The sequence below is a fragment of the Varroa jacobsoni genome, unplaced genomic scaffold, assembly GCF_002532875.2.
Source record: "Varroa jacobsoni isolate VJ856 unplaced genomic scaffold, vjacob_1.0 scaffold_257, whole genome shotgun sequence".
In the NCBI taxonomy this organism is placed as follows: domain Eukaryota; kingdom Metazoa; phylum Arthropoda; class Arachnida; order Mesostigmata; family Varroidae; genus Varroa; species Varroa jacobsoni.
Window position 1 is genome coordinate 34,435 of NW_019213159.1, and position 22,895 is coordinate 57,329.

General features: G+C 43.2%; 1 protein-coding gene across 2 annotated transcripts in view; it reads left to right on the forward strand.

Moving 5' to 3' along the window:
• hig (locomotion-related protein hikaru genki) overlaps window positions 1-22,895 on the forward strand; it is a 100,945-nt gene that overhangs the window by 24,504 nt on the left and 53,546 nt on the right. The window contains exon 2 of one of the 2 annotated variants that reach the window (XM_022830193.2): window positions 16,834-17,016. The exons of the other annotated variant lie outside the window; for it this stretch is intronic. Within the exon in view, the coding sequence (XP_022685928.1) occupies window positions 16,834-17,016 (183 nt within the window). The remainder of the gene's footprint in view (window positions 1-16,833; window positions 17,017-22,895) is intronic. 2 annotated transcript variants of the gene reach the window in all.

Genomic DNA, 22,895 nt, shown 5'->3' on the forward strand with positions numbered 1-22,895 from the left:
GATCGTTTCGAACCGACTAAGCCAAGAAACTACCAGCAGGCAGCTGTAGTTCCATTATGTACCACATTATTAATACTACAGCATTATAGGTAACTACCCTGACAACATCTGATCTACGCAGGCTTGCGGGTAGTAGATAACGGAAGCAGCGTAGACTGGGTGACTTCAAGTGCATTTCTATGGTAGCCATATCTAAGAAGCATGCTGCCAGGCTGGTTCAAACCTCAGTGGTGGTAAAAATTCTCACTTGATGTAACTAATCAGAAATATATACGATCGAAGAAAAATAACAAGTTGAAGAAAACGATATTCATTTATATAGGTTAATAGCTGGTTGTTTGCTTGCCAGGTCGTTTCATAGATTTGTTAGAAAACACTAGATAAATCCAGCAAGACCAAGTCCGGTTAGACTTCTACTAGGAGCGAGTGCCTAATGTTATACAGAAAAATAAGTTATTCCGTGAGTTAGTTACAATAGAACAATAGCTAAAAATATTAATTGAATGAAACAAATGTTACTGGAGATAGGCCTACCAGGCTTGCACCGTGGCTTCAAAAGTCAGACTCCATCTCGGCACATCGTGTATTAAACAATCAAAGATGCGGCCTAAAGTAGGGAGATGGCGATCGATCGAAAGGTCATCTATGGCGAGTTTTGGATTAGGCGCGGGTAATTGGAACAGCGACGACAACGGGAAGGAACACCAACAAAGTAAGTAAAGCAAACGAGGTATCGATCCGCAAAAGTCCGTGACGAAAGCTGAACGAGTTGTTGGGCTGCCTAAACGCCACAACCGTGGAGGGCTTATGTACTATGTCAACTCTGCGACGGGGAGCAACAGCCAGCGGAGAGGACTCTATGGGGATCACGGGACTACTTGGACGCTTCGGTGGACAAGTTAAGGATGTCGGTTTCGTCAGTGAGACTCACATCAGACCCAATTTAGTTCACTTAGTTGACCTGGATGGCCTGACAAAAAAATGCGGTTTCTCTGGGTGGGCAACCTTTTTGCCGTCGTCCACGACTCTGTTAAACGTGGGGCATCGTTCCGAAAAATTGTATCTGGTGCCGACATCACCGGAAACTGCTTCATCTTTATTATATCTACATAACCACGCCTATCTCCAGTTGCTAGAAGTACAGTTATCAGAACACGTACAGTTTAGATTACTAGAACGTTCTTTGCACGACGACAGGCTAAAAATAAATAGCGTCGTATTACGTGTATTAGATACGCGCACATGGATCTAAACCATTTGCCATATACGAGACAGCGTGCTCTGTTGAGATTTATTAAGACCGCGAACGACCTCTAAACCGAGTGTATCAAGGCAAACTGTCAATAATATTATTCAGTTAAACTTATGAATCCAACGAATACTGATTTGGACTATAAAAAATATCACTTGCTTTAAGATAGATTGTTCAATAATCGGTAGCGCGCCTGTTGATTGTGACAGAGAAACTAACTAAATCCAGTTTAAGATTTGATATTTTTTGCAGTAGCGCGGCCTGCTCGTATAATCATATGAATTATGCGACGTAAAAATAACTGCGCGCCAGTCAAAGACTGCCATCTTTTTGTTCTCACACAAAAAGGCTTTTGTTCATCACGTGTACGGGGATGCCCTAGATTTAGTAAAAACAATATACATCTCCTATTCATTGGAATAGTTTTCCTTGACGCAAAGGCCATCAGAACAATATTCCTATACATCGCTCATAACGAAAATAATCACGTTCACAAAGCTGCCAGCGGTACGTGAGCTACTATAAGTTATTATCACCCAAAGCAGCAAAATTTCAACCCCATTCCCCTAACAAACGCAACACCAGCTTCGATTCGGTATCTTCTCTTTTTCCCTTTTCGTAGCGGTAGCGCGAATTATTGTTAGTCTGCTGCGTTGGCTACCCAACAGACGGACTATTGGAATACGCTGGGGACAAGACCCTCGCCAACTTTATTGTCAGGGGAGAAAAATGCAACAGCGCCTCGACGAGTTTTCGTTCATACGGAAGTGTAGACGCTAACCATGCAAACGAATTGACGTACCGTACACGTACATAGATCGCAAATACTTTCTATACGTGTACCTGTAGTTTTTTTCGTCACCGTAGTTGCCCTTTGAGAAAAATTATTCTCGATGAAAACAGGGCCTTCCACCATATCATGCTATGCTATCATTCGCTGGCGTTGGTAAGGTGACGAAGTTGCAGCTTTCGGCCTCAGCTTGAGCACAATCGATGCGACTTTTTCCCTTAATGCAAACTCCCTCACTCTTAAACGTATCCCTGAAGGCTCTACAACTCTACCATTATTTAATTCCGACATAGTCGTCGTTACAAAAAAGAAAACAACAAAGGACGCTGCAGCAAGAACAATGGCTCAGCAGATGGTCAGTACTACACACGTGAGCTGTCCGTGGTGGGGGGTGTAGGGGAGAATATCGACAGCCAGATGTGAGTTTGGCACGTAAATGTACTCATACGCAAACTACGTAGCGTTCCCGGTTTCTCTATACCAACCATCGAACATAATCATTAAACGATTTGTAGAGGAAATGAAACATATCTTTTAGTGCGACCTCATTCGCCGAGTGGCCGTATGTTTGGTTTCATCTGGAAGGTAGTGGGCGACCGTAGTGACGGTTGCGGTAATTGCTATATTTTTTCTTTCGTTGGCAACAGCAATAACCACTTATCACTATTTATTTTATCATTATATTAGTGCTCAGCAAGCCCATTTCTTGTCACAGCCGGTCCCCAATTTTGGTACTCGCAATTCCCGTGGCAATATGCATATGGGGATCTGCGTGTCTGTATATATCTGCCTGTGTCAAGGTAGAAGATATTCGCCTTTCGGAGGCATAGGAAAAGCGGCCTTGTCCATTACAGCAACCGCAGCAGCAACAACAGGAGACTAACTTACTATCCGTCCTTGGTCGAGCGAAACCGCCTCCAGCCAAGCTAGGCAGATTTAGTCGGCCTTTGCAGTAGGCCTTGACTAATCAGTCCTGATGCTTTCATAGGCGCACGAACCTGCTCTACCTAAACGCCCCGATATCCTTAGCCCCTGGCCTATTTCTACCTGTGTTAGATCGTTACTATTTCTGTTGTTTCACTTCTATTCCTTTTAGCCTATGGTTGTACAATATAGGATTATTCGGCCAGTCGCCTAACCAGGAAAGCTCACTTCCATCTAATTCCTTCACGTCCATCCAGATCCGTTCCCAAGGAACGACGGTGTAACTAGGGTTAGTATTCATTTTACGGTGTGAACCAATATCAAGCAGATCAGACTAACTTACTAAAAATACCGCTAATATACGCGATATACATACCAGGGTAATTATATATATATATATATATATATATATATATATTAAGAAAGCACTTATCTCTATCTCGTCTACGCCCAGAACATTTGCTTTATTGCTTCTAAGACTGAAGTAACGCGCTCCAAATAACTCTGTATGATGTTTTTGAGGGATGTCTAATTTCCTTAAAACATTATATTGATACAGCGATAGGGCTGGAGAGGCTACACAGATGCCAGCGAATATTCTAGCCATAAGGACAAAAACGGTGACGGCAACAACTATTACTGTAAAAAGATGACCGGTGTGCAATTGCAATCACCGTCGCGATGGAAATCGAACCGGAATAAAACGACAAAAACTGTGACGAAAATTCAGATAGAAGAGATTCAACCGTAGGGATCCGAAGGCGCGAATATCGAAGAAAATGGAAGCCGAGTTTAAGTTCTGAGACTAATTGCATGTGTTGTTTTTCGTCGGCGAAGGCCGATTCCCTATTTGTGCAAGCAGCGCGTGCCTAAGTTGGCAAAATGGCTAAGTTCAACACGAATAGCCTTGTTCACAATAGCAACGTACGCAGCTGTCAGTACGTACGTCTCGGGGTGCCGCTACCTGTTCAGATGTAGTTTGGGCGGAAACCCTGCCTACGTCCATACACAAAGACGTTCGGAGATGCGCTAGCGCTAGCTGGAACAGGGCAGCGATTGGTTACTGGCACAAAAACATCGGCCGGACGAGGAAAGACGTCAACATTGGCTTGTAGGACGATCTCGCCTTTATCATAACAGAGATCACCACAGAAGCATAAGTCAGCATTGACGCAATTTCGTGTGTGTCGCGCTAGGCACGGTAGCAAGCTGATGTAGTTCTAAGGCTACTGCTGTGACCGGTTCTTCGAGTAGATATGCAGAACGCCTTGGTTCGAACTAACGTAATGAACGGCTCACTTATACATACGATCCTTGTGGCGCCTCGATAGAAAGTAGCGATAGTACAAACTGCAAGCAACTAGTGAAGGATAGGTCTTTTTGGAGAAGGAAGTATTTTCTGAGAAAAGTCACAACAACAGGACTATATTTTGGGAAACTATTGAGCGCTTTGAAATTTAATTTGAAGTTGCATAAAAAAAAGATTACGACAGAAAGTACCGAAAGGACGGAACGGAGGTAGGTTGGTAATGTGTATGTCAGCGGATCGGGAATAGCTGCAAGCCTCAACACTGATTGTGACTAAGACGGAGTAAGTAATGGATGAAGTATTTGGATTGATTTTTATGTTAATTGCATTGCGCTTTCTTTCTCTCAAGGGAAAATGCGTATGGCATAGGCTCTGTGGCAAGATAACTGTTCTGTGCCTTTAAGGGGTCGAAACTCCTCAGTGACGACATTTCCAACATGACGAGCAGTAATGCCCGTGGCACTATGGAAATCACCTACGAATACGTTACTGATGGGGAGTATGATGATATTTACGCTGACCAAATTCATCTGCGCGGTAAACTGAAACAGACTAGTTAAGGACTTTAAAGCCAAGTTGAGTCCGGCACAATGTTCAGCTGGCCAGGCCGAGACAATGAGTTTTTTCGATCTTCTTCCAAATATAGGAGCTAATTTTGATGTTGTAGCCTAACAAGCATAATTACAAAGACAACAATTAAGTAATACCAGTCGCAATGAAATGAAATATGTTCTCAGTATGTTCTCAGTACAAACAGACTCCAGGACCTCCAGGCGCCATAATGGTCATTGTTACCTTCCGAGCGAAGGATTATTGCTAAGCAGCTTGACCTGTTTCATAGCACCACGGATAGATTCACACAGTCTTCTTCGATAAGGTAAAGTGATGTACTTTCAACACGTTTTCTATACTGTGCGAGTCACTGTTGAAGCTCTATGCAATCGACGGTTCAATTTGCGGTATATGGAAAAAACGAGTACGATAGAGAGGTTGTTGAAAGCGTTATGATCGTCCCGTCATCAAAAAAGAATGTCCCGACATATGTTTCGTTGTTAGTTAATTGTTCGCGGGGGCCGTGTAAGAGAGGCTGGTACTGTTCTGCAAGTCTACTTTAGTTTCACTATTGCATTACCAATATTATTATTGGATGCTTTGCATCACATCTATATATGTGTGCATGCTATAATTGCTATAATTGAAAGCAAATCTTATTGGAAAGAAGTCCTTGTTACGTTCTCTTCGTACATTTGAAAGTAGTATACCGTCATGCTTCTCATAAACAGTCGGATACATCGTTTAGACACCTATACCCATAACACTCTTCGTGATATACACAGTTTTTGCTTCTGTATAGGACATAGATGCCAGTGACGTACTTCACTCGGCTTCACTCTGAACCGCGCAAACGTAATGCACGTGAAGTTCCGTCAACCGCCTGTTATATAACATTATAACCATTATATAGTATTTAACGAAGGTCCGGACCGATTCTAAATAGAGCAGATAAAAATAATTGAAACTGGCAAACAGTAGTCCCGGCGAGACCAAGTCTGAGCCGGCCCACACGAATCCGGCCTTTCTATGTCCAATGCATCAATGTGTTATTCGAACTCATGTACGTATAATGCGCTCTGCGAAATGCTTACCTGCGTGTAGATACCTCGGCGAAGGTAGAAGTGGGAGCGGCCTTGCTGTATGGTCATATAGCACCGGAATGATGGTGAGTTAAATTCTCCTAAATAAATACACAGCTTTGACGTGACGGATCTAGAAAACGACGGGTGAGTGGAATGCGTTTCCAGTGCTTTCAGAAGGGCCACGAATAATATTTTAAAGTCCAAACACATTTGTTGGTTACACAAGGAAAAAGCACAAGTAGATACACACTGGTCAGGCAACCCTTCTACAGAAAACAAGAAACGTACCGCTAAAAATGATCCAGATAAATATCAATCGCGTTATTGTTATACTAAAAAAAGACAATTACTTCGACACCAGAGCAGTGAGTCAACAACTTGCGCTGACTCTCCTCTGTGCCAATACAACATATCTCCTCGAAACTATGACCAGCAACGTTTAGGCGTTTGGCGCTGCGCCTTGTTATTTCAATAGAACTTGCCCCTGTACGTGAGATTTCTGCCGATTGTTGCCATTAATTCCTCACCCGCCATTGCATGATCAAAGGGGTAGCTATTGGCTGGCCCTAATCATTCACAGCGATACCATTACTACCTTACGCTACAATATGCTTAGCCTGTAGCTACGCCCAAAATTCGATCGCATTTCCCTCTCCACCCTTCGTCGAAACCCATTACGTCGTTCTACCGATTATTTTCCACAAAACCAGTAGCGGCAAAACGCTGCAGCGTTCGCCGGCGTTTAATACGTCAAGTCGAGTAAGTTGCGCTTATGGGCAGCAAGCTAATCGAAGCTTCGACTGACGAATGTCTGCTTCACATTGAAACAGTGGGTGAGCCTCTGGATGGCCCAACCTCCTGACCCATTGCGATTGATTGTTCGGGCCTCTTCTAGCTGTTCCCCACATTTCTTTTTGTCAAGGGCCATTTAATAAATTCAATGCTATCAGCCAATATTAGAGGTAGGTAAACTCTCGATAAGCACTTAAATTAACCCTCCATACAGCATTAAGGTCGAACAATTTGTCCCAGTTTAATGCGAACCGTCAGTGACGCAAGATAAACAAAGTACGATATTTGGTTGAAGCGAATAATCAGGCGACTGTTGATATATTGCTTTTGAAGAGAACTTAAAATTATTTTATGTTTGTTTTGTGAATGATTGCAAGAGAGCACTTTGAAATGAAAGCCCGTGGGAGATGAGTCGTCGGTTGCCCTTGAAAGCTCCAGCTAGTTCTGCGCGCTCAAGGTGCGCTCCTGATTAGCAGTAAGGGTAATTATAATCATCTTGATGCACGCATTGTATGTTGTAAAGTTTATTCTTGGTCTTCGAAAGTTACTGCTATCAGAAAGAGCCCTCAGAAAACGCGTTTCTGAAATCAAATACAATAAACATTTTCTTCTCCCTTTTAATCAATAGACTGAATATAAGTTCTATGAATAGGAATTCTGGAGGCGCCGATGAAGGTGTAAACAGCCGTCAATGATATATATTAGAAAGTCCATTGACCTCTTTACACTCTAGTCCGGGAAAGCCAAATGCATTCTTTAGCCTTGTCCTTTATGTAGACAACAACGTCTAGTTTAGCGTTTGTTGTCTATATATATATATATATATATAGAGAGAGAGAGAGAGAGAGAGAGAGAGAGGAAGAGGGAGAGGGAGAAGGAGAGAGGGACGAATTTTACAACTGTGATCGGAAAATTCCGTTAGTTCTAACATTGTCGAGATTGCTGATTGTACAAGATCCGCTGAGCAAAGCCTATAGTCAACGAGGTCTTCTTCGCATAGGGATTTTTCCACTATGTGTGTTTCGTTCGACGTACCGCGTGAGCTGTCCAATTCGTAATCGTTTATATTTGAATACATTTTACAATACAAAGCTATGCTAGGAGATCTTAATTCATCTGATATTGAACGGGCTTCGATATACTGCGTCCTCCGTATCATAATAATCCTACGCTGAGCGGTTCCTCTCCCTTTGCTTCGGATCACACTTTTTGCGTGGCATTTCTCGCCCTTGTATATGTAAGCCACTCGAATCAAGACAGCTTCTCCATATCATTCCCTTAATAACTCCGAAAATATATCGTTAGAGAATACTGTCCCTGGTACTTTTTCGCAGTACTACACGGGAAGGTTCTGATATTCTGTTTTTGTCTAGGTTCACATGAAAAGTACTCGCCCTGATACGCATGCCTATTTTCTACATCGCATTTATGAGAGTGTTACTGAGGCAACTTTTAGCAGCATAAATTTACATACATATACTATAATAAGATGCGAGCCGAAACAACTTCGTTGACTGTATAACTTATAGTATGGTTATCAGTTGGTGTTACTGAAACTACTATACACAAGCGGTATTAATCTAAGATCATCCTCTACCGTTAATTATAATCGATATCACGCCTTTTTCTCATCACTGCCGAACTCGTGCAGTTATCCCGATCGGCTTTTCAATATTTTTGACAACAATAATATTGCCTTTGAAAGAGGTCTATGTACTTATCGTGGGCTTCAGCAGCAGTTTCCGACGGCGATTTTCCATACCGACCACGCGCCGCTCCATTTTGCTTATCGACGTGTGCCGAAGGTTTCTGGCAGTATGTAACCGCGACGGTTCTCACCAACGCGGAAGTCGTGTTTTTACAACAGTTATCTCAAGCCGGTCCGTGCTGTCGAAACAGATGTTCAATGGATGGCGGTGCAGCGTCATCCATCGATGTCAGCTAAGGGTTTTTGGGGCAGAAGAGGTACACCTTGTAAGGCCATGTACGTGAGCCTTTAAGACTACGGAAGTGCTGCTTCTTTCACTGGTAACAATGACTGCTGCATAAAGGACATCCCAAACTCTGCACACTCTCCTTGGAACTTTTTCTTTCTTTCCGAATCTTCCTCTTGAAGCAGGCTCACGTTGAGTTCTTCACAACAGAGAATGGAAAGGTGGAAGGTGAGTGTACCTAATCCTCCATTTTTCTATGATCAAAAGCTTTCTTACAGTTTGCTCTGGTAATATTGGTTGCTTGGTTATTAAATTATTGTGTCATTAAGGTTGCGCCGATGGGTGCTATTTATTTGGGTCCAAATACTGGCGTAGTCCACGGTATTTGCACTACTCTCTCGATCCATATCATCGTGTAACTTACCGCTTCTTATTCTTTAGAACTTTCCTCTTTTGCCCTGCTTTAATCGTATGTGTGAGTATACTTGCAGATATATGATGCTTTCGCACACAGCAACTTTTGTTTGGGTATACGTATATTCTAGCGAGCGTTTTTATGAAGATATATAGCTAGCTTGCTTGTCTGGTCGTCTAGATAGGAACGTTGCCTTTAGGCTGGCTGCCATCACTCATTTGGCCCTGACTGCGTTGACTCCTCTAGTGTTACGTCCTGCGGATAGGATGGCAGCGGATGAAAGTCCATTCCGTACGATTCCTGCTCGTCGATTTTACTTGGCCAACGATGACCACTGAAATGTTTATCTGTTTTCTTCTGTCAACCCAATCCGGCTCAACAAGCTTTCTGATCATGTCTTAATATGACGGTTAGCTATAATAAAGACGAGCTGATGCAAGGATAACGTTTTCTACGAGTAGGACAGATGCAGCTCTCGTGTTTTATGAGCCTCGCATACTATCGCATAAATAGGCCCAAAAGCCCATGACCGTTCAGCCACTACTAATGTCCCACTTTCTCCGAAAACTACTATCTCTTTTGGCCGATATCAGATGGCCACAATCCAGCGCTGGGTGGTAACAACACGATACTAACAGACTGGCGCTTCTGCTAGCAGCAGCTTCGGCGCTTTTAATTACGGCTCGCTGCACTAATCACGTTTTCGATCCCGGTTTATGACGCCTCCTTCGTTATTACTGCCGCATACCTGAAACGTGTCTGACCATTGTGCGAGTCGCCACTTGGGTCACCGATACGAAACTTTGACAAGATTTATCCATAAGAAAACGCTAGTCAACTGGATTATCGCTAGTGGGTGCAGTTATATTTTGAAAAGACGGCTATCATAAACGGTTTGAAAAAGATGGCTATCGTATACGGTGAAAAAGTTCTAGGTAGAAACTCGAAAAGGCTGCTATGGTTAGGGATGCAGCTGGCGCAGGTTCAACAACAAACAAGTGAGAGAGAAAAAAAATAGACAAGATTGGCCTGCGTTTCGGGCATTAGAAGACAGTCGGTGTGCTAAGTGGAGAAGACGATTGGAGACCATACGGCGTAGCCAAAGACTGCAGGCTGAGCACAAGTGACACCTATAATGACCATCCAACACACGGAACAGATAACGAGTCAGAAAAAAAGCTGTGAAGGAGGTGCCAGAAACACACTTGCGCGCAGAAGTGCGCTTAATGTATTGGACTTCCTAGATGAGCTTTTTGGTCCCCCCCCCCCCCTCTCACTTTCTCTCTCTGTGTGTGTTCTTTGCCTTTTGCCGTGGTGCTTGAGCTGTAATACAGAACGAACCAGTACAGGAAAAAGAGCAGTCCGTGTGCTTTCGTTTTGTCTAGTAGCACCGGATCTTCCTAGAGCACAATGGGGAGAGCAAACCGAAGGAGGCGAACTGATCTGAAGTCGAATCGTTTTTATCAGATTCGCCATCGTTATAACATCTGCTTCCGCACTCGAAAAACCACTAACTTAGATAAATTGTTATTCAAAATAAGATGGAATTTTCACTACTGTCCCATTTTTTGTCCTTCGGCAACACACGACACCTTACGGGGCACTCTTACCTGTCCAAGTCATCCGTGTAACGATCGACGAAACGGTTAGTTGGTTTATCATCTGACGGGTCTTCATGCGTCCGTTACACTGAGGTCTGCCCTGACATAAGCGTCCAGGGCAGCCGCGCCGGCTCAGCGGTATTAGATGTTTCGATTGTCGAAAATGAAGGATGTTGAACATAAGCAAAGGAGTAAAAAGGCACTCATTGAGAAATCGGTGGGTTTCAAGCGAAATCGGCTTCGTTCGAAGCGCAGCCTTCTAACTTTCACAGCCAAAAATTTGAAACTCCATGTAATTATTAGTTTGTGTGGTGTGACAGATATATATACAACGAGATAGTACAAATCATTTTTATATTTTAAAATATCCATCTTTAAGTTAGCGTGAGCTGCAACCGTAATGGCTACATAAATAGGCTAAAAATGTAGTTTGGTATGTCTTTGTGATAAAGCAGAGGGTAACGTGTTTGCCAGATAAATTATGGGAATTTAATGTGTGGGCACACCTCATTTTTTGATGGGAGCTAACCGTTTCAAATAGGCTTGAATACCTTAGGTAAAACACAAGAACATGGTATATAGTTTTATATAATTTAGTCGAAATATATCGACGTAGATAATAATGTTGACATTCATGGAGCCGATATACATGATATCACATACCTTAACACAAATAATAATTTAGGAGTACGGACTGTCTAGCTTCGTAGAGTTCAAAGTAATAAGGAAACAAATCTAATAAATACGTTTTGTATTGCAGCATATACAATGTAATGATACAGCCCTATTTATTTATAGCTATATGATGACAGGCTTTCTTTAACTGTAAGTAAATGCCAGCTTATTGTATAGGCATGGGCCTATTATGCCTGAGTACGGGCAACTCGTAGAACAACTGAGAAAATAATAACAAATGTCCGATCATCGATTTCCTCGTGTATTTTCAAATTAAAATATTAATTACTCATTACGGACGAAGGCTTATTAATTTAGGTTGGATAGGACTAGTTATAATTTACGAAACGTGCAAAAAAGGAAATAGTGTTCACGTAGTATTGTACGTACTGGAAACTTTGGTCGTACAGATGGTGCTCGAGAAGCCCGCCCACAATGATAAACAACTAGCTAGCTCCGTAATCTTCGCAGCCATTCTTATTTCCAGACTGAGAGGGGCTTACAGGCTTTTGAAAATTGAGTCAGCGAAATACCGCGATAAGGCCACGGCGGCGACACACTATATCTACCCACAACTTTTATTAAAGAGAAAAACTGAAAAGCAACAAAACTTTTGCTTCTGCCAAAGGGATACCTTAAAGACGTTACTGCTCGTTTTCGAAGAGATAGACGACCACCATGTTATATATTCGTATCCTAAAGCGCACATAGAAAGTGTTTCATTATACTTGTATCCAGTAGACAAGTAAAAGTTGGTTACACACTTTGTCTTTCTATCCCGCCCCCTCCGCCCCCGAACGCTACATTTTCTCGCGTACCTATGCGTTTTTACCATATTTGTGAAACCGTTCGTGTACATACGCGGCACTATTTTTTCTCTCGCGTATTAAAGTTTTGGCATCGGTTCTTGCACGTGTCTTCATAACCATTTCCTGCATGATTGTGTGCAGTTACTAGAAGCTTCGGTGTGCATGTACTTGAGAAAGGTAAATGAGAATCAATGACACCGCTATAGATCTGCAACCTCGCGGAGGGCGGCGTCCTATCATTTTATTCGTTACCAGTAGCGGTTGGGATCTCATCGCTGCTCGGCCTTATCGTCGTGCAATATGAGGAATGTAATCACAACATAAGATCTTGAGCGCTAGGCTAGTTTTGCGCGGATCTTCCTTATTTTCTTCTAGTTCTCCTTTTAATTGTCCTTTGTTTCGGCCAGGAAGGCTAAGTTATTCGGCTGCTTAGCCGCTACTATCCAAAACTACAGGGCACCTAAATTTCCTTCAAGCCCTAGGGGTAAAGCTACCACCTCGTCGCTCTGTTTCTTTCTGAAACAAATCGCACTCCTTTGGCCTTTGTGACCCCGGGCGCTCATTCCTCCCTCGCTTTCAACAGAAAAAGAAACATGGCTCACTAACATTTTTGCGTGCGCCATAGATGACAACGAAGACATCGTCTGCGCGCCATTTATTTGTCGCTGCTCTTAAGCCTTACTTTCTATGCTACGCCCACCGCACGATATAAGTCGGCAGACACGGTTCACAGCGGCCCGTCCCATATCCTTATTTGGGGTCGTTTAGTGCGGAAACCGCTTGTGCAAATCACTAAGCGATGCATTCAGCAACAAAAGACGTCTTTGCCCGAGACGCGAAGCACAGCGGAACGGGCAGAGATGGTCGAGGGTAGCGGAGCACGGCGTGAGATAACGTAGAATCCCGAGATTTTTCGGAAAAAGACCTGTAGTTCAGTAAGTTTTACATGTTGCAATTTGTAAAAAGTGACTAAACCCTGTAATTGTTTTAATCCTGTAGTGCAGTGAAGAAGCTCTTCTTTCAAAGCTGCGACCTTCTATAAGGCAGCAGACCGAGCTATTATGTCAAGCAACGACGAGTTCGCGAGTTATGAGGACAAAATGACTTACGGTGATGAATGCGATCTTTTGCAAGGTCGTAGACAGAGGCGATGGTAGCGGAATGGACGACGATGGCCGTGCGAAACATGAAAACGTGGTATGCGGAACGTTGTTGAACAGGCCGTCAATCATCAGGAACATTCGTGACGACAGCTGAAGTGGTCAACGAGCCGCAACGAACCAGAGAAACAGTACGGGTCTTGACATGCAATACGAAAAGAGATCATTAGAATTAAACCTATTTATCTGCGAATGGAATGTTCAACCGACAGCAGGCGGTCTTTCAGCGTAGGATTTTTCGCTGGTCTATCCGAAACGGAAAACGCCGGCGTCTGGAAGTCAGTAAGCTTTATGTTGCGACCCGTGCTTTTGATGAGAACTCACAATTAATAATGCGTCTCTTCTTAATAACATCACATTGCCGAACCGTACAGTTTCGCCGCCCTAGAACTTTGCCTACCTATTAGTACTTGCGGCGATTTCGTCCATTCTTCATTACCTGTGTGTGACCTATCCAAGTTTTGTTTCCTGCTTGTGCTTAACATACTTTAACTAAGGGTTCCGACATTAATTTAAAGTTATTTTATGCATGAATAGGATAGCGCTTGTGATTTCCTAGAAGACATTTTCGTTCGAGCTTAATTGCAGTGCGCTGAAGGGGCATGCAGTTTTTCAGAAACGTGCGCCTTCGGCGAGATGTTGTTATGAAAAATACGACCAAGTACAAAAAAAAGGACCGAGCTCCTGTTATGAGAAATAAACTTGCAAATATTAAAGGTTTTCTGGAATATTCGCAAACAGCGTCTGGCAATATTTCACTAAATTATATCATCTATAAACACGTGTATGTTCGTAGCTTTGAAACACTGCTTGAACCTTGGATATTCATGTGGATATACGATGTTAGTGAATTTAAATACCCATTCGATATAATTAGACGCCCAAAAACTTTCGTTGAGAATCGTTTTCATCGTGTTTCGAAGATTTGCGTGTTAGAGCGAACGTTCAATGCCCCGGTGGCAGCCTACAATGAGATGAGCATCGTAGATGGATTTCTAGTTAGTCAGAAGTAACTCTAATAACATTGAAAGCACCCGGATAATAGTATATATACATATACTGAAAACTGGTCCAGGATGTATTTAATTTACATCTTTAGGGTAAGACTCGAGCATTCCCAGTTCCAACCCCAATGTGTCTATGCAAAGTCTCTGTGTGTTTCGGCAATACCTTGGTGAACACCCCAGTTTACAGTAAGCCTCAGCTCTTCTCATAAGTATTTAGGTGACCATAACTCAACTGTTTCATCGAATAGGGTCGTTAGAAAAGCCTTGCAAAATACTTCAATTTGCAGAACAAGGGCCTAGGGCCAAAATAGTCCGCAGCGTCAATAGTGTTAGTTTCTTTTTGAATGAGCACCTTAAGTAGACCCACCTGTTTGATCGTTTACTTTTTCAGCATACCATTGCATAAACGTCAATGAACGCATTCCTCCACAGACTAAGGGCTTGGGCGAGCAGGACGTTTTGTTCGTTTTGCGATATGAGATACGATCTGCATCAATTCCTAGACTGCACGGTTTCAAGGGTACTCCCAAACCGAGAGGCGACATAACCTCGACAGGACATGCGACACGAGCCACGCCAGCGGCCTTGCGCTCATAGGTGAGAGGTCTAGCCCCATCGTCGCCGTCTATTTTGGATAGGCATGACTTCTCAATGGTGGTGTGGGCATGACAGGTCTCACTTTTGCCCTCGAAACGATTCCAGACGCTACAAGCCCGCAGATTCTACCTCCCTACCCAGCTTCCTGGACCGCCGACGCATAGCAACTCCGCAACGAAATGGTGGCCGCCTTCGCGATGTTTGCCATCACAAAACAGCTCATATCTTCTGTTCTATTGACTAAGGACATTTGCCTTGCCAGCATGGCCGTTCGTCGTTTTTCTTGTCGTCCCACAGCGTCAGTACCTCGCACCTTCAATGGCTCGCCAGAGAACCGTAATCAAGCGGAAGCCTCGCCGAGAGCGATAGTATATACCGGCTATAGTATGCGTTCTATTTCGCCTTCGTTCAATGGGCTACCGGGTCGCCAGGACCAGAATGCCCTGGGTCAGTCGGAAACAGGCTAACGATGATGCATCAGGACCTGCGAACCTGCTGGCCACGGGCCAGCTAAACCCGGTGGATTAGTCTCCGGGGAAATATTTCGTAAAATCATGGCGTGTTCCTTGGCGGGTCCGGCCGGGGTCTCCGTCTGCCTGCTTGCCCACTGCGTTCTCTGCATGGGTCAGTATCTACGGATACTCGAATAGGCTTTATATGTGGTTGAAGGCAAATGTGTGTAGCAGGGCTGGGGCGACCCGGGAGGGGGGAAGTGTACGTTGTGTCTGACAAAGAGGCTCAGCAATTCGGCTGCCACATTGTTCAGCTATGCAGATAGCCATAAGCTAGCTGTACCTGCGGTAGTTGCATCTATTCTAAGGTAAGACTAAAAACCCGGGCGTCAGCCTTGTTAGCAGGGCCGAACAATTTGCCTGTTACTGGAAACATCTACAAACTAACTGTACTGTGAAAGCGAGAGAAAGAATATGTCGAACACGTAGAAATGCTCGTACATCGCTTAGAACGTTAGCAAGGAACTCAAAGCTTCCCGGGGCAATACGCATGGAGATTTCTAGGTCTGACCAGCAACGGTTGTATTTCCATGGAAACAGATTGTCTTCCAGATAGTTTTCGCCGTACACCGATAGATTCTTCTCGGCGTTATGCAACACCGATACCTAAAAAAGTTTAGGTAGATGCTAATATCGGTTCTCTTCCGCCGCACGACAGTTACATTTCAATGTAACCGATATTGAACTATGGAGTATGCTATTCAGTAGGATTTTATTCATTTTTAGTGAAAATAATTAATAAGTATCGGTCACAGTGTTGGGCTGAGGATTCTCATATTTACGTTTATTAATTATATAATCCTTCGTTTCGCTCGATTGCGATGTGGAACACTTGTTCATCCCAAAAATGTCCATTCGATCTGTCAATGCTATCGAGAAATATAATACAAGTAGCGATAAATATTCATCAATATTATTATAGTTTCTTTTAATCATTGCTACTTCTTCTAATTATATAATATTTACAAACAAAGAAAATGTAAGTATCTGAAATTGCAAATAAAAACGGTCTATATAATCCTCTCTAGACAAACAAATATAATTGATTTATTATTTTTAAACAACCACTACTAATGAAACGACACTAACTGTTTGGACGAGTTCAGTAAATTTTGTTTTTAGTAATAGCATGAAATGGCCTCTGAACACAGACAGCCCCGAACAGACCTTCGTTCGGTGTGTCCCTTTTGTTGTCCTACAAGTTCTCCTAATGCTTACATTGGAAATTGCCTGTGCCTAAATTGGCAAGTTGTTGACTAACAACTGTCAACAAACCAACTAACTGTTAACTAAAACAATAAAAGTAAACGTATAAATAAAAACACTTCTCTTAGATAAAACATGTATCAAATTTTTTTTCTCCTTATAGTAAAACACTTAATATATTCAAGGGGTTATTCTTGTTTTCCTGTAATACAGGTTGGTGTCCAACGCCATCGCTTCGTTTTAACGATACCACACAGCCAGGCGACGAGGCCACATTTGATCGGGTCAACGACATCCTATTTGCTGGGCTTCTTAGCGATGGTCAACAGCGTATGTGCAAGATCTCCTGCGTAAACGGATCTTGGATAGGGCCTATCTGCTCGACAAATGCTGATGGTAATATATCCGATTACGGATATATGCAATTTTCTAACTATGTTTTCAGCTATTTTTGTTTAAGTTAGTGATGTCACACATGACAAAGTTAAGTACAGATTTTTTCCAATTGTTTCTATGGACCATATTGTTGAATCGATCGTATTAGTAACGGGGATAACAGATACGTTGTTAGTTTTTATCCTTTAATCATACGCCAGGTTTTTTGCTGTTGTAGATGGATTTTTTCTATAGCAGTTTGGGCTAATGGTCAAATACTCCTGCGATGAACTCTTGTTCCATTTGGTATATAGCTGGCGGTAAGCTGTTAATATTCTAATATGTTATTATAATATAGTAGTCGCGTGTTTTCGTTCAAAAGCGTCCAAGGAGACAAGGTATGACAGCAGTTGCCTCAAATCAAACTACAAGACAAGCGATCCAATGTCTATGATGTTGCATGCAGATACGAGCACGCTAGACAAGACCAGCTATGAGAGAACAGCTAATGGAGAGTCTTAAAGATTCAAAATTCCAAAACAACTCACGCACTGATTATCCTCCTCCTAATACAGGAGGCTCAGCCATTTCTTTACTATCGCTAGATGGCGCCACTAGTGCAATGGCGCCACTAGTGCAATGACGGCACTAGTGCAATGACGGCACTGATTTTTCACTGTTTGCCCTCGATAGTGAACTGAACACGCGTCACCTGCATGTTGAGAGCACACATGCTCCCCTTGACATTGCTTTGGGATTTGATTAAAGGACATACATGTTCGTGCGTATCTATTACGTCAGTACATGTACCCCTGTCTATACTCGATGACACGATTTCTTCATGGTCAATCACTGTTGTAGCTTGTTTTCATTAACGCTCTCCCGGGCTCGTTCCGTCGGCCCCGCGTTATTCGATCATTAATGCAAACTGTCAACGGGGCTCAATTGACAAGCAGTGCCCGTTGCCCCGTAGTATAATGCCACTAAATGAATACACAAGTCGAGTCTGCAAATTACACAAGTTCGCTGTAATCTTTCGAACTGTTAACTGAGTTACATAACTTGCTAAACCTAAACCTGAAACAAATAAAAACTCAAATTCTGTAGCAGTAGTTACGAAAAACCAAAAAGGGACAGATGCGTGCTTGCATATCATGATCGGCTCTTCTATTAGACACGTCCTTACGACATGTTTATCATCATAGAATACTGTGAACGACCAAAATCATTTCGAGTTCCTATCAGATTTCAGAGCATGCTATGTATTAATACACCCATTCACGCAAAACCTTCCGCCATTAAATTTGCCTCTCCTTTTACTTCAGTGTGCTTATAAGTAGAGGTGTAAGGCCATAACGAGTGCCTCGGACCAATAAACGAGCAGATTCTGCTTGAAATTAAGAACGTTTTAGAGTGTCTTATGTCGCTTTCACAAAAGATTTCGTTGGCTTTTCGAACGCAGTACCTTCTGCCACTGGTGCGGCTAAGTCGTCGGCTAGCTCACGGTGACTAAAAGAACAGATAGATTATCTAGGACAGCTCTAGAGGCACGCGTAGTTAATCAGTAACATTGGACGCTCAGGGAAGTCGATGTTTTCCTTTAACTAACCTCAGATGATTTTCAGATGATGATAATATTCAGATAACCTCAGATGATGAATCAAGCGAATTATCCTATGAAATTTATACCATAACCGCACACGATTCGATTTGTGCGAGAAAACCGGCGGTTCCATCAACGAATTCAAATAATGCTCTTGTAGTTTTGTACTTTTCTCTAATATGCGATCCCGCTCCTGAGTATAGCTAAAGATCAGACGATATCTTATTGTAGGTTATGCCGCTTTCTTTGAAGTCGACTTCTGACAACTTGTCCTAATTGCAATGTAGTGTTGCACGTAGTGTTCATTATTTTGATCAGTCACCTCGAGTTGACAAGCGATTCATAACTCACTATTATTGCTATATCTTGAGTTTAATAGGGAAGATAAGATAACGCAGAATACGAGTACCCTCTGCGAGAAAGGCTGTTGTTACGAGCAGCTTTTCAGTCTCGACAAAACTTTGTCACTTCTCGGCTGTTTCATACTCTCCTTAAATTTAATCGCAGTATCTATTCGAGTGGAAAATATGCAATGATATACGCCAAGATCCGGCCTGTCAGCTGGTCTCGCCATTTCCAGGTCTCTTTAGCGAGGAAATGTGTCGGGAGAAAAAGACCAGGAACGGGTCACCGTGCTGCTCTATATGAACGCAGAACGATGACGCCTCTAAATGCCTCTAGAACGCGTCGCCTCTAGGACCTATTTATTTCTGCTGCTCTAAACTCAGTGGCGGTGCCATTTTGCTACTCCTCCATCCGCTCGTAGAAGCACCCGCAGCTGTAGCTATAGCTACGGGAACCAGAAGGAGGAATAGACTGAGATCATGTCAAGAGACTAAATGCAGGGTACACAAGGCCTGACACCGTATCCGCATTCATGTTCTCGCTGCCCCTCAGTCTTATAAGAAAAAAACGTTCTGAAAGAACGCGACAAAAGCGCCAGTCACCGGCCTTTCTGTTGAGCACCATTGACGAGGCGCACCAATGGGTCGACATGCTTGTTTGCTATCGGCCATTCAAATGCAGTCTGGCACTCTGCTAGGGGCAAGCCTCTCTGTCCACTGCGTTTGATGCCTCTTCGAAATGCCAAGCGGAAGATGCGCGATCGTTCTTTCTTGCTTCGCGCACCCTTTCCAGTAGTTGTTCCGCGGGGTCATCGTATCACCGGTGACTTATATACTCCTCATATCGCTTATAGTATTCCATGGAAGTGTAGCTAACGATGTCCGTGTACGAATGCCTTAGTGGCATTGTGAACTTTTTAAGTTACACGATGCCTTTGCTCTAGCTAGTCCTTCTCAATTGTCGTCCATGTTTCTATAGCTCGTTTCACCGTGACAATCGTTAGTCGGTAAGCGAATGACTTAGCGTTAATGAAACACTGCGCCGCTGTTTTTGGAATAAACCTCAATAAAGTTCTATGATCGTGTCAAAGCACAAATGTTATTAGTGAACCAAATCGTGCTTGACTTGTTGCAATGGCACCGTTCGCTTGATGCCGTACAGTTTCTGCAGACCATAAGGATCGATGAGATGTAATATGTCGTTTTATGGTGAACGATTAATGCCTCAATGCATTCCGTATAACATAATTAACACACTCACTTACCGAGGTACATATAAATAGATAAATGTAATAAGTTAAGGGCATAATGACTTCGAATGAGCGTTGTGAAGATCTCAAGCTGGCTGACAGCTGATGTTATAGTAACTAATAACGAAGCTAGTTAGATAGTTATCAGATGAAGTTGGAATAGATAAATGTGATGCTTCATGATCTCCGCGATTGATATGTAGCTAAGTAGAGCATTTGCTTTGTTAACTTCCATTAAGCTTCATTCTAGACCACTTAGACAGATCGATTTACATTGTGCGATAGTTGCGTTGGAGTTGAACTTCTGCAGACTCGTTAGTATTTTGCAATCTTAAGTTAGAAATAATCAGACCATTCGATATAAAACTTGCATTTATCGCTTATAACACCCAAATTTACGTTTTTTTCTATGTGCGTTGATACGAATGGACAACAGACATTGTTGCATTCTTTATTTTGCCTCGTCATTTAATCCCTTGCTCTAATTCATGAGGATTAACCACCATATCCCACATCTTCTTCCTACTCACCCCGTACAAAACACAAGTATTGATTATTAGTAATTTTCCACTCAATGTGGAGGTGATGGTCAGGCTAGTAGCGCTGCCAAACCCTGCGAGGGACCTATTTACTGCTTTCTGCTAATACGCTAATGACAGGTCCTCACCCTCGCTGTCGTTTGGCTTTCCTTCTCTTCCTCATTCTCGGGCGAACCCTGTGTGCTCCAATTAGGCCGAATTTCGCGTTTAGCACTGTCAGCTTGACAGTGCCCTGTCCCGCGTCCACAACCAGCGTCAGTGGACTCTGCCTGTTATTACCGCCCACAAGAAAGATAGCGCTGGGCGTGAGATCTTCTCGCACAAGCTCATTCTCGGTGCCTGTCGCCCTTCTAACGACAGCGACAAACGACGTTTTACCATCTTCTCTTGGGGCTTTGGGCTGACCCCATTCCAAGCATTCCAGTGGTCATCGTTGTAAAACGCAGAGTAACCTACTCCAGCCACACTGATGTCTTTTCACTGTCGCAGTCCCTCACAAAGTCCGACTGAGTTCCAATGGTGACACCAGTGAAAGAAAATCCTGTTGCCATCATCGAGGGTAGCTTTCTGACGCCCCATATCGCCGACAAGTCTGCTGTTTATGAGCTGACTCAACTGATGACCCGCAGCACGGGGAGCCTATACGGAAGCAACCCGTCACCCACCATAATGTAGATGAGGGCCAGAAAGAAAGAGACGCGAAGACCGTCGGTGACATACGTACAAATGGACGGTTCAAGTTTCGTTCAACTTGTGCGTGCAAAACGCAATGGCGGTGGCAGCGGCGGCTCATCGGCCTGTGGGTCTAACTGTCAGTTAACTTTCGTCCAGTCGGCATCTCGACCTCATTTCGGAGGCACTGCAGTTCAACTTAACTTCACAAGATTCTATTTAAAACAACGAAAGCTTTCAGTGACCATTCCTAGATAAAGCTAGGCGAATACTGTGATTGAGAGACGGCTAAGAAGACTAGAAGTACAAGTAAGCTCATTTCAATTAAGAATTTGCAATTGCGATTTGCTGGTCGTTCTCGTCATCATCTCTATCATCATGTGAGGTATCTAAACATTGCCATGTGCTTGGTATGTGGATTTTCCTTTTAAAATGATAAAAACAACGGAGACGATGAAGAGGGCCTACAATATACATACGAGACTTTGGCTCGCCGCGGGGTATATAGGCCATAAACCGCAGGTCTTGGACTGATTCCTGTCTAACTAATTTGGCCTTTTGCCGAAGTGAGGTGTGGGGCAGATGGTGTAGCGTTCACGCTATTCGCGGAATGTGGGGGTAGCTCGTTAAAAACTACACGGCATCACACAACGAGTTATATCGGAGTTCGTGATTTGTAAGTAAAGATCTGTAAGTGCATGGATATGTTAAGTTGCCAAGTTGAAGTCGTGACAAAAAATCAAAAGGTCTGATAAATGAAGTCATTGAGCTAGCCCGACAGCTGAGGAATTTTGCTTTGTGCCCTACCAGGACATAGGTCTGCGCTGAAAAATAAACGTTATCATGACTTCGCTTATTATAATGAATTTTGGGTTGTGGTCTCATTATAACCTATATGCCTAGTACAGGATATATTTTTATCTATGTTACTCTTATATCCATCTTCGGAGTCAGCGTTGCATTTGGGTCAACGAAATAGCACAAAATTACTATCATCTGCTTGAAAAACCCTCGTTTCCGTCTGCTTGTTTCGAATGCATATTCCAATAATTGGTAACGAAAGACGCAGTTAAGCAAACAGAAAGTGGGTTCTCAGACCTCCTCGTGTCCGTATAATAGACTGCTATCATATCCCATGCGAGATGGATGAGCCAATGCATCGGTGACCGCTGAAACTACAGGTTCCTTCAAATGTCGATTTTGAAGAGAGTTCAATGGTTACCAGGCCATTCAACAGAGAACGAACCACATTTAGCTAGAGTTCCCGGCATGTCAGGGCGTTATGGTATCAGTTCTCTAACTTACTCGGTTAACTTCTGCATGCAGCGGCTAAGTGGCGTCAACAGCACAATTGATCACTACGGAATTACGGCGTTAAGCGTTATTGTACCCAGTGGACGATACAGATTGATATCAGCTCAACTTACCCTGTTGCGCGTTTCGAGAAGAATGCTGTGAGTCCTGATGAAAGGACAAGGACTCCTGAACTCAG